Source organism: Mustela nigripes, chromosome 13, assembly GCF_022355385.1.
Source record: "Mustela nigripes isolate SB6536 chromosome 13, MUSNIG.SB6536, whole genome shotgun sequence".
NCBI lineage: Eukaryota > Metazoa > Chordata > Mammalia > Carnivora > Mustelidae > Mustela > Mustela nigripes.
The window spans coordinates 97,471,147-97,484,104 of record NC_081569.1 but is presented as its reverse complement, the minus strand read 5'-3'; the positions used below and the strand labels follow the sequence as shown (position 1 = coordinate 97,484,104).

At 35.8% G+C, this 12,958-nt stretch overlaps 1 protein-coding gene across 1 annotated transcript in view; it reads left to right on the top strand.

Annotated features, from left to right (window-relative positions):
• Positions 1 to 12,958, top strand: part of MAP4K5 (mitogen-activated protein kinase kinase kinase kinase 5) — a 108,363-nt gene that overhangs the window by 83,268 nt on the left and 12,137 nt on the right. The window contains exons 22-28 of the mRNA XM_059373163.1: positions 2,383 to 2,462; positions 2,761 to 2,821; positions 5,113 to 5,115; positions 5,882 to 5,996; positions 6,587 to 6,645; positions 9,107 to 9,210; positions 10,173 to 10,350. Coding sequence (XP_059229146.1) covers positions 2,383 to 2,462; positions 2,761 to 2,821; positions 5,113 to 5,115; positions 5,882 to 5,996; positions 6,587 to 6,645; positions 9,107 to 9,210; positions 10,173 to 10,350 — 600 coding nt within the window. The remainder of the gene's footprint in view (positions 1 to 2,382; positions 2,463 to 2,760; positions 2,822 to 5,112; positions 5,116 to 5,881; positions 5,997 to 6,586; positions 6,646 to 9,106; positions 9,211 to 10,172; positions 10,351 to 12,958) is intronic.

Here is a 12,958-nt window from a genome sequence, read left to right as displayed (position 1 = left end):
GTAAAGGGTGTTCAGAAAATGTTTGTTCAACTTTAACACGGTATTAAAGACAAGTCATATAATGATCTGTTTTAAATACTACTATTAGAAAGTGTAACGGAGAAAATATTTTTATCGGTAAGGAGATGGGTTTTTTTGTGTGTTTGTAATTTTTTATTTTGGTATAATTTAAGATTTACAGAAAAGTTAGAAGAATAATGCAGTGTAAGAAACTCCTCTATACTCAGAATCATCAGTTGTTTCTATTATCTATCTACCTATAGGTGCATTTTTTTCTGAGTTACTTGTGAGTGCTTCCCTATACTTGATTTTGTATTTCCTAGGAACAACAATTGTCTCTTACATACCCTTGGTACATTTGGGAAGATCAGGAAATTTATCATTGATGTAATCCCTGTACAGTCCATATTTATATATTTTTTTAGTTGAAGTATAATCGACATCACATTTTGAAATTATTGTTTCTTTTTTTTTTTTTTAAGTTTTTTTTTTGTTGTTGTTTATTTATTTGACAGAGATCACAAGCAGGGGAAGTGGCAGGCAGAGGGAGAGGGAGAAGCAGGCTCCCCGCTGATCAGGGAACCCGATGCAGGGCTCAACCCCAGGACCCTGGGATCATGACCTGAGCCAAAGGCAGACGCTTAACTGACTGAGCCATCCAGGCGTCCCTAATTGTTTCAGTGATATTCTTTATTGGTTCCCATTCCTTTTTTCCCCAATCCAACAATATCCAGTTCAAGATCACATGATTCATTTAGCTACCACATCTTTTTAATCTCCTCTAGCCTGGAACAGCCCCTCAACCCTTTTTTATCTCTCTAAATCTTGACATTTTTGAGGCTGTTTATTTTGTAGAATGTCCCTTAATTTGGGGTGTCTGTTGAGTCCTCATGGTGAGGTCAGGCAATGTATTTTTGGTGGAAATATGAAAGAAATGCTATTATGCTCTTCTCAGTGCATCCTGTCAGAAAGCACATTCTATGAGCTTATCCAAATACTAGGATATCAACATTGACCAGCTAGTTAAGATGGTATTTGCTCATTTTCTCCACTGTCAAGTTACTATTTTTCCGTTTCTAGTTAATTAATAATTATTTAATTTCCTAAGCTGGTTTAATAAGTACATTGGAATAAATAGAGACTATATAAATATTCTCTGTTCATTAGACTTTCACCAGCTTGTTTTAGCATTTATTGATAGTCCATTGACAATCCATTGAGATCTATGGACATTTCCCTTCTTTCCATTTATTTATGTATTTGTATTAGTTTAAACTTCTGAATTACTTTTTTATTCAGTGAGATATAATCTACTACTATTATTATTCACTTTAGCACTTAAATTGTCCCGGAATTTTTGAGCAGTGGGAGTTCCTATGTTCTTTTATTTAACATTTGATCACTTCCTTACTTTCTGGCACAGCAAGATTTCTAGGCACATCTTACACTTTCTTTGCCCCAGTATTGGAATCAGTCTTTTCCAACAGCTCTGGTTCTTTTTAGTGGAAGGTGGTATTTAGGAACCAAGATCTGGACACTAGGTGTGCTCATCATTTCTGGTGTGTCATGAATTATAATTTCTTTTAATTTATAGTTTCCTTTTGCCAAGAGTATTTGGGGTATCTGGCAAAAATATACAGCTGTAATGAAAAATTGTAAGACATAATTATGTTGGAAGGAAGGATTATATAAGTTAAGTAACATAAAGCCAGGGGACGCCTGGGTGGCTCACTTGGTTAAGCATCTGCCTTCAGCTCAGGGCATGATCCCAGCATTCTGGGATCGAGTCCCACCTCGGACTCCTTGCTCAGTGGGAAGCCTTCTGCTCCCTCTGCCTGCTGCTTCCCCTGCTTGTGCACTCGTACTCTCTCTGACAAATAAATAAAATCTTAAAAAAAAAAAAAAGTTAAAGCCAGAGTGAATGAGTAATAGAAAATACATAGAAATGAGTAACAGAAATACATAGAATGAAATACATAGAATGAGTAATAGAAAATACATCTACTTTTTTAAAAATGAGATCAGAATTGGAGAAAGAGGTAAAGAATATGGCATGAATTTCAGAAAGTAATTTTTCTTTGGCTGGGTGGATGGCTATCTAATTTTCAACACCATTAAAGGAGCACCTGGGTGGCTCAGTCTGTTAAGTGTTCGACTCTTGATTTTGGCTCAGGTCATGATCTCAGGTTTGTGGGATTGAGCCCTTCATCAGGATCCATACTCCATGCTGAATCTGCTCCTCCTCCCACTCCTGCACTCTGTAAATAAATACATACATATATACATACAATATTTTTTTAAAAAATGAAAGTATTAAGCAATTTTACTAAATTATTTCAGAAAATGATAGTAAATTCTGGTAATTTATTTCAACTATTTTAGATCAGTACATTATTTTTGGAACTGAAGATGGTATTTACACATTGAATCTCAATGAGCTACATGAGGCAACAATGGAACAGGTAATTTAGGAGTTTTAACTCAAATAATTAGTTTGGGTACATTGAATAAAAGAAATCTTTTAAATAAATTTTTACGGGCCTCAGTTTTAATTTTTATGATTTAAATATTTAAGGAGGTGAAATTTTACTCTTTACATGTTCATGCTACAAGATTTTTTTTTTTCCTGTAAGGTTTTGGTAATTTACTAAAGGGTGGAAAATAGTAATTTTTATACTATTTCAGACTGTTGGAATTTGGAAGTTAAAGCATTAAGGGAATGAAAATTGGAGAATTTTAATTACCTTTTTTTCTTTATAGTTATTTCCACGAAAATGTACTTGGCTCTATGTTATCAATAATACTTTAATGTCATTATCAGGTATGTATCTAATAAAAATAATATGAAAGGTAAACTATAGACAAGCAGAGAAATAAATTTTTTTTAATTGAACTATAATTGACACAAGAGAAATGTAATTTTAGTATACAGTGTTTTTAAATGTTAATGTTTAATGTTAATGTTAACATTTTTAAATGTTAAATGTTTTTAAATGTTGGGTAACTATAGTATAGTAACTTTGAGACTTGCAGATGTTTTCTACCAACTTAGAATGGAAAGAAACCTTGAAAAAAGGACCTGTGTTCAGTTAAGGCACTTGCCAAATCTGCCCAGGATCTAAGCACCCAAGAAGTAGTATCACAGTGATTGTCGCCTGAGGCCACCCCTTTTCACTCAGGAACCCCCCGCCCCCCTCCCAACTATCCTAGTACCATTTGCCTTCCTTTGAGAATTAACAGTTGAAGGGAAAGTATCAAAAGATTTAGCCGCTTCCTTTCTCTGTGATTTGAGCAAGTCACCCTCTCTGAGCCTTTGTTTTCTTAACTGTAAAATGAGGATGATGGAAACAATACCAGCCTCATGAAGCTGCTGTGAGGATTAAATGAGATGATCGCACAAACACTTCACTTACATAGTGAGGGCTTACACAGGTGTTTGCTGACAGCATTCATGTTATTATGGACCAGATGGTATAACCATTTTGGACTGATGTTTTAAACTCTTAGAAACAGGTGCATTCCAGAGCAGCCTCTTCGGTGATTTTTGTGTTTTCCTTTTTGGTGGTTGTTGGGAGGCAGGTAGGTGGTATTTGGGGTGCTTTTTTTTTTCCCCAATTCTTACCTACCAAAACCTATTTTTTTGTGCATTTTAGATTTAAGTGACTACCCAGAGGTTTGCTGCTCACTTTCATTCTGATAGTAGAGTACAAGAGAGTTAATTATTTCTCTCTGTCTCTTAATAAACTTAATGTTATCAGTTACTAAAATAGCATTTACCCCTCTCTCTACTTAGAATAATTAATTATTTTAGTATTTCTTAAGTTTTTTTTTTTTCCAGTTTTTCTCTATATGTATTATATCCTGGCTCTTATTTACTGTACTGTCAGGCTTTTTAGTACCTTTCAGCTACTTATGCTTTAAAGCATCAGTGCTAATACACAGCCTTACTGTGATCATTATGAATTGTGGCCTAATTTAAGAAATGTCATTTTCATAATTTTAAGTATGTCTTTATAACTTGAACTCTTCCACTAACCATTGCCTAATAGAGATTCTTCAGAAATTTATGTATCTGAGCTGATGACACTGTTTACAAAGAACATATTATTTGATTGTGCATAAATGACTTCCATAAAGCTGGGGTCCTTGAAAAAGTACTTAATTGCTTTGATTTTAATTATGTTTCCCCCAGTTTTTTAACTTTGTTCACCAAAATATTAATATATACTGTTATAAAAATAAACTTAAACCTGGTTCTGTTTAACAATTCTGATTTGCATACATATAATATCACTTTCCTCTTACTCTCATAGCTGTTTTTATCCCTCCTCATACCTGCCTTTGGCTGTAAGCTTATATATACTATATAGTATATATATAGTATATATATACTATATATATATAGTATTCTGTGTGGTTTTTAAGCTTACATATATATATATATATATATATATATATATACCACTCAGAATACATTATATATATAAAATATTATATATATATATACATATATATGTATATATATATATATATAAAATCACTTGGAAAATGGGGAAAAGTTAGCCTGTAAATTAGTTATTTCCATATCTAGTTAAAATGGGCAATACTACTGAATGCAGGTAAGTAGCAGAACTCAGTAGGGCAAGACATCATTCTGCCTAAGTGTCTTTGTTTGTGTGGACATGCACACATACATATACATGTGTTTTTGACTACCTAGCTAGCTACTAGCAGAGAATGGAGATAGGAAGGCTATGGTATGGTGTCAGGCAGAATGTTTGCATTCTAAGAAAACACGGAATTTTGTTGAGGGTAAGACTCAATACTGTATCATAAGACTATATCATACACAGTTAACCCTTGAATAATACAGAGGTTAGGGTTGCGGACCCCCCGAGCACTTGAAAATCCCTCTAACTTATAAGTCTCCAAAAACTTAAGTACTTTCAGCCTCTTGCTGACTGCAAGTCTTACCAATAACATAAACAGTTGATTACCACATGTTTATATGTTATATGTGTCTTATACTGTATTCTTATAATAAAGTAAGACTCTTATTAAGAAAATCATGAGAAAATACATTAACAGTACTGTACTCTACTTATTTTTAAGAAGGTTCACTTAACCTAAGAAGGTTCGCTATAACCAGACCCAGAGTTCAAACTCATGTTTAAGTGTCAACTGTATATTTATGTTTTCTAGTAGTAAACTGATAAACACTTGTTCTGTGTTGTTGTAGTACCATACTGTATATAATAAGGAGGCAGTAGGTGTTTTCTTTATCTTTGCCTGCTTAACATACCTGTGGTTTTGATTATATGGAAATTGTAACCTTATTATCCTGGTATTATGTCACATAATATTAGTTTGCTTTGCTTTTCTTAGTATTTTAATCTGTTGTTATATTTAAGACCTCATTCATAATTTTAAACCAAAGTAATTTGATAAATTCTTGATCAATAGGTCTATCCCAGAAAGATAGCGTAATATAGTTTTACAGAATTTCCCGTGTTATATACTCACATGCACATCAGTATAACTCAGTCCCCTATACAACAATGTTTAACAGTTTTTTCTTTCTGTGCTGGCTTAATTAAGGCTTATATATATTCTGCCCCGATCACCTGTTAGTCAAAATATACTTAATTCATGTATTAGGAAACATAATTATCTACTTTCTTAAAACTCTGTTATCTTTCAAAATATACTAACTGTGTTTTTGTTTTTTGTTTGTGTGTATGTGTGTTTCTGTTTTACTTGGCTCTTTGAACATTTCTGGACTACCTCATTATAGAAGGTAATTATGTTTTCTTTTGCTTGAAAATTCTTGTTTTTCTGCTGTAAAAGATTCTAATGAAAGTAACATGTTTCTCTTTTATAGGAAAAACCTTTCAACTCTATTCTCATAACCTTATAGCTTTGTTTGAACAAGCCAAAAAACCAGGATTAGCTGCCCATATTCAAACTCACAGGTTTCCAGATCGCATACTACCAAGGTACAAAATATTTTAATTCTGTTGGGAGTGAGGGGTATTAATATCTTTTTTTAAAAAAATAGCCAGTTTTTGGGGCATCTGGGTGGCTTAGTGGGTAAAAGCCTCTGCCTTCGGCTCAGGTCATGATCCCAGAGTCCTAGGATCGAGCCCTGCATCAGGCTCTCTGCTCAGCGGGGAACCTGCTTCCCCCTTTCTCTCTCTGCCTGCTTCTCTGCCTACTTGTATTCTGTCTGTCAAATAAATAAATAAAATCTTTTAAAAAATAAATAAATAAAGTAAAATAGCCAGTTTTCCTTTCTAAAAAACTTCCTTTGTTTAATTCTGAAAAGTAGTTTATACTAAAGTGCACTTCATGTAGAATTCAAAAGATCAGTGTTTCCTTAGCTTGACTGTGCAGGAGGACCACTTACAGAAGTTTTATAAATATAGATTCCCAGGTCCTATCAGTTCTGGAGAATCAGGTAGTTTGGGGGCTGGAGTCTACGATTGGTTTTGTAAAGCTCCTTGACTGGCTCTGGTGCAGCCAAGTCACAAATCACTGTCTGGGAGCCGCTGCAGGAGAGTCCCATTTATATTGTCCTGTGTTTCAGAAAGTTTGCTTTAACAACAAAGATTCCTGATACAAAAGGCTGCCACAAGTGTTGCATAGGTAAGTAAACGCTATTTCTCAAATTGGATGATTAGAATTTTGAACATTTTTAAAAATCTTTAAGACCACAGAGAGTCTTAGGAAATAGGAAGGAAGGTAGGCTTTATATTTGTTTTTAATAAGTAGTTAAGGACAAGTCTGAAGCACAAGACTGTGTGGCAGGACATGGCTTAAAAATGTTTGGAGATAATAGTCCTAATGCTTTCTCAGAGCATATTGTTCCTAGTGTTTTTTAACCAAACTCCCTGAGTCTCCCAAATCTCTCCTAGCTTACCATTTATTAAATGGTAAGTACATTTATTTAACACCTCCATTTATGTAACCATTACAGGTTAGTGCTCTACAAGCATTATTATAGGACTTTAGCTAACTATGAAGTTAGAAGGAACAGTCCACGTAAGACCACCCTCACTTCTGACACCAATTGCAAGTTTGGGGGGTTTCCAAAACCACCCTAATGTTAAAAAATTCTCTAGAAGGGGGCACGTGGGTGGCTCAGTGGGTTAAGCCTCTGCCTTCAGCTCAGGTCATGATCTCACGGTCCTGGGATTGAGCCCCACATTGGGCTCTCTGCTTGGCGGGGAGCCTGCTTCTCCCTCTCTGTCTGTCTGTATGCCTACTTGTGATCTCTCTCTGTCAAACAAATAAATAAAATCTTTAAAAAAAATTCTCTAGAAGGACTCAACTCACTGAAAGTGGTTATACTCATAGTTACAATTTATTACAGGGAAGGAATAGAAATTAAAATCAGCCAAGAGAGAATGGGCATAGGGCAGAGTCTGGGAATAGCACCAAACATAGAGCTTCTGTTGTCCTTTCCCCCTGGGGTAATAAACAGTGTTGCTTTTCTGGCAGTGATGTGATACAATACACATGGAGCATACTCCAGCCTCAATACTCAAGAGTTTTTATTAGGGCTCCCTCACACAGGCTTGGTTGTCCACATGGCCGATCTCAGCATCCAATCCCTCGGAGGGTCATTTGATACTGCATGACACAGACCCCAATCCTAAATCACATTGTTGCTCTTTTTGGCATGACTGTCCCTCCCCCAAAAATGTCCAGTGTTGCAAGCCCCCACTCTAAATCATATTGTTAGACTATTCAGTGACCCAAGGTCCCAGGCAAAGACACTCCTATCAGACATGACATTCCTGAGGCTTTGAGATTACCTCCTACAAGGAGGGCAAACACCAGACTTCCTTTGGAGCAAGGTTGAATTTTTTAATATATAATTATTTTACCTCATGTAACCCTCAGACAATACCATGACATTTGTTATGTTGCTAGTAAGAAACAGAACCTGGGGTCAGACCTGGTCCATGACTTCAGATCCTGGCTCTTAACCTCCCATTTAATTCTGTTTGTTGAAGCAGTGAGGTTTTTCATTGATCTTCATGCTGCATAGTTCCATGGGATACTTTCTTAGTTATAAACAAATTTCTTAAGCATTTTTCTAAGTAGAGTCAGGTCTATGTCTGTTATCAGATTCCCAAGATCTAAGACTCAAGAAGGGTCTAGAAACTTACAATCTAAGGTGTAAACTCATAAATATATTAAGATAGAGCTTATTTGCAAATAACTACTTTTACAATCAGTATTCATAGTTGTTGATGGGAGTCAAATTGGGGAGAAAGAAAGACCAATTATGAGTTTCTGTAGATTTGAATCAAGTTAAGTTACATCTTTAGTAAATATAAAAGTTATTTTCAGGGGGCGCCTGGGTGGCTCAGTGGGTTAAGCCGCTGCTTTCGGCTCAGGTCATGATCTCAGGGTCCTGGGATCGAGTCCTGCATCGGGCTCTCTGCTCAGCGGGGAGCTTGCTTCCTCCTCTCTCTCTCTGCCCGCCTCTCTGCCTATTTGTGATCTCTGTCTGTCGCATAAATAAATAAAATCTTTATAAATAAATAAATAAATAAATAAAAGTTATTTTCATCTTGCCTTAAGCAAACTACTATGCCAAAGATGAATCATTGATTTCAGTTGCTTCCTAGACTTTGTTTCAGTCAGTTTACTTAAACAGCTCCTTAGGTTGCATACTAGTTTAAGTGTTTTACTGTTTAAAACAGTCGCTTTTAGAAGGTTCCTGTGTTTAACAAACTAGTCTATTAAAGATGTTTAGAAGCAATTATACATAATTTAAAATTTGAGATAAGAGAGTGAAAAGGAAAGGGTAACAAAGCCAAAAAAAAAAAGATTTCATTTTTCTTTACTTATTTTTATCATCCTTGTGAACATAAACAGTCATTTTTCTTTATCAGCTACGTAATCACTTCAGATCATTTCTTCCATCCATATTTTGATATCAGTGGCAAGCCACATTTCATTGTTTTTCCCATGTATCAGCATTGCTTAGATGAGCATTACTCAGCTGTTGCTTTTAATGAACTCAACTAATTGTGTTTTCATATCAAGGTACTCAGTGTTTTGGTTGTGTCTGTTTTGCTTTGTTTTTTTCCAGTCAGAAACCCTTACACAGGACATAAATACCTCTGTGGAGCTTTACAGTCTGGAATTGTTTTACTTCAGTGGTATGAGCCAATGCAGAAGTTCATGTTGATAAAGGTATATATTTGTTTATAGTTTTCTTCTTTAGAAAACACTAGTATATAACTGAAGCTAAAATTATATGATCTCAGGGTGCCTGGGTGGCTCAATCAGTTGAGTATCAGACTTAATTTTGGTTCAGGTCATCAGCTCAGGGTTGTGAGATTGCTCCCATGTTAGGCTCCACGCTGAGCATAGAGCCTGCTTAAGATTCTCTCTCTCCCTCTCGGGTATTATGCTTCGTGAAATAAGTCAATCAGAGAAAGACAATTATCATATGATCTCCCTGATTTGAGGAAGTTGAGAGGCAATGTAGGGGGTGTGGGGGGTAGGAAAAAGAATAAATGAAACAAGAGGGGATCAGGAGGGAGACAAACCATAAGAGACTCTTAATCTCACAAAACAAACTGAGGTGGGGAGCGGGATAGGGAGAGGGTGGTGGGGTTATGGACATTGGGGAGGGTATGTGCTATGGTGAATGCTGTGAAGTGTGTAAACCTGGCGATTCACAGACCTGTACCCCTGGGGCTAATAATACATTATATGTTAATTAAAAAATAAAAAATTAAAAAAAAAAAGATTCTCTCCCTCTCCACCTACCCCTCCTCCCCTTCTCAAAAAAAAAATACAAATAAAATGTTTAAAATTATATGGTCTCAATGCTACTATCTGGGATCTACACATTTATAGTTATTTATGGGTGTTTACTTGGTTTAGGGGTTTTTGTATTAAGTTTTTGTATTAAGTTTCCTCTTTAACTTCTGTTAATAAACTTATAGAAGCATTACAGCCATAAAGATGAATCTGGCCAATTCTCTAAAACATATTGTTACGGAAAATTCAACCTTATCATGGTCATTTTAGAGGCAGTCCTTTATTAGAAGTAGATCAATCAAGAAAGCCTTTCTGTTGGCTTTATTCAACATTATGAATGGGGGAGATTATTTCTAAATTATACTTCTGTTGTTTATTTTTTGCAGCACTTTGATTTTCCTTTGCCAAGTCCTTTGAATGTTTTTGAAATGCTAGTAATACCAGAACAGGAGTACCCTATGGTCTGTGTAGCTATTAGCAAGGGTACTGAATCAAATCAGGTTGTTCAGTTTGAGACAATCAATTTGAACTCTGCATCTTCATGGTTTACAGAAATTGGTGCAGGTAAGTGTTTTTAACCTTAGGTTAAAATATTGATACTTTTACATATTTTAAAAGAATCAGAGGGTGCCTGGGTGACTCAGTGGGTTAAAGCCTCTGCCTTCAGCTCAGGTCATAATCTCAGGGTCCTGGGATCAAACCCCACATCGGGCTCTCTGCTCACAGAGGAGCCGGGAGCCTGCTTCAGCTGGGAGCCTGCTTCCTCCTCTCTTTCTGCTGCCTCTCTGTCTGTTTGTGATCTCTCTCTCTGTCAAATAAATAAGTAAAACCTTTAAAAAAAAAAAAAAAAAGAAGAAGAAGAAGCAGAGTAAGCTCAATTAGCATGGGCTGGTTCAAAGAGTTAGTCAACATAGGTTTCCAAGTAAGTCCAGAAGAACATGTACATATTGTTTATGATCTCTATATGCCTGAGGCAATTGATACAAATAATTTTACCAAGAAAAATTTTAATGATTCCTGACATAAAAAGACCTTAGTTGTTAACAGTTAATTTTTGAACTTACTAAATACTTAAATTTTCTAAGACATTTTTCAGATTTTATCAGCTTCTCAAGCAAAGAGAAGATCTATCATTTTTCCCCCCACACTTCCTAGAATCATTAGGTTCAGGTGCTTTTCAGACTTGACTAGAAGCTTAGTGTGACCTCCAAGCTTTACCATTGAAAGATACTGGAAAATAGCCCTTGTGCTTTTTAAGAATGGTTTGCTAGCCTAGGATTTTATCAAATGTGTCTCATTGAAAGCTCTGGAAAGGTTGGGAAGTTTATTCTTAAACTTTAAAATTGAAACAAATTAACCAAGAATTTTTAAAAACCTACAAATTAAGTGAGATGAAGGGGATCTTTTACTGTTTGGTTTGCTAGTGTATTGTTTGATCATTTGTAACCCTATATTTATCCTTTTTTTACATCTGAAGTCCAGCAAGGTTCAGTTAGAACTATTTCATTACTTACCACTGTTATATTTCCTTATTACCTTGTGAAGAAATTTGTTACAAGCATCAAATTTGATCGCTCTTATTAAATATCTTATTAAATATCTTTTGCTCATTTATAAGCTAAATTATAAGAACTCTTTATACAACCCAGCTATTGAAGTTGATGTAGAACCACACCAATGTCACTTTGGGAATAAGATTCAATATGAACCAGTGGTGTTCTGATATTTAACAACAGGCACTTGGGGTACAGAGAAGCCTGTCTTATAGCAGTTTTCAATTTCTGTGGTATAAATACTCCCATCAAGGGAATCTTTTAAACTACCAACCTGATGTCATGTGGCTCACAAAATTCCTGAAGATGCAGATAACATTGTTTTATTATCATGAAATATAAACAGCCCAAACAAACATGTTTCTTTTATGTAGTTACAGCTAAAAAGAAGAGTTATACATCAGTTTATTTAAAAACAAAGATCATTTTTGGTAGACCCAACTTTTTTTTTTTTTTAAACTGGTTAGTATATAATAGTAGTATAGAGCAAGGCATTTCATATAGTTATCTGTATTTGCACCCACTTTCCTCTGTTTGATATAGTAAGAGGTTACATTGCTCAAAGGTAAACATTTAGTAAGTCTTTTTTTTAATTTGTGAGTTGAGAGCTTTGTGGTTTTTTTGTTTCTGTTTTTGTTTTTAAGATATTTATTTATTTATTTATTTGATAGAGAGAGAGAGAGATGACAAGTAGGCAGAGAGGCAGGCAGAGAGAGAGAGGAGGAAGCAAGTTCCCCACTGAGGGGCTCAATCCCAGGATCCTGAGATCTTGACCCAAGCCGAAGACAGAAGATCAACCCACTGAGCCACCCAGGTGCCCCTGGTGGGGGTGGGGGGGTTGCTTTGTTTTTTAATGCCAGAGGGTACTATTCTACCCATTTTGAACATTGTCTAGGCTAAAATTAAGGCAGACCCAAAATTACTTTCTGAGGAGAACCAGGACTCTGTTTAAGGGTAATCATTCATATCACCCTCAAGCAGAGGTTGTCCTTATTCGGCTTCTCCATTTTTGCAGATGATTGTTAATCCACCTCCCATCTGTGTTCATTGTTGAGGTCAGGCCTTGAGTTGGCAACAGTTTTAACAGTTAAAATGAACTCCTATTCCAAGACTCTTTCAATCTTAGTTTGATTTATTACTGTAGTATCGTTATCTCCAAGGGTGATGCTTAGCAAATTATCAGCACTCAGTAAATATTTGTTGAATAAATGCATGTATGTAGATTTAGTGAGAAAAACTATATTTTGGGGTGTTGCCTGAGGGACCAATGGTTGATCAGTTCTGTAGATCTAAATGCTTCACTTTGCACTTTTTGAAAGGTCCACAAACCCCCAAAGTAATATATAAAACTTGTGTTTATGTTCAAATGTGCAGTTTCTAAGGGAGAGGGCTTCCCAAAGAGATACAATTAAAAACAACTGCTATATGGGAGCCTGGGTACTCAGTCAGTTGGGTATCTGCCCTTGGCTCATGTCTTGCTTGATACCAGAGTCCTGGGATCGAGTCCTGCCTCAGGCTCCCTCCTCTGAGGCGAGTCTCCTTCTGCCTCTTCCTCTGCTTCTCTCCCCTGCTGAGTGCTTGCTAGACCATTCACGCAAACTGAAATGCCTAAAATGAGT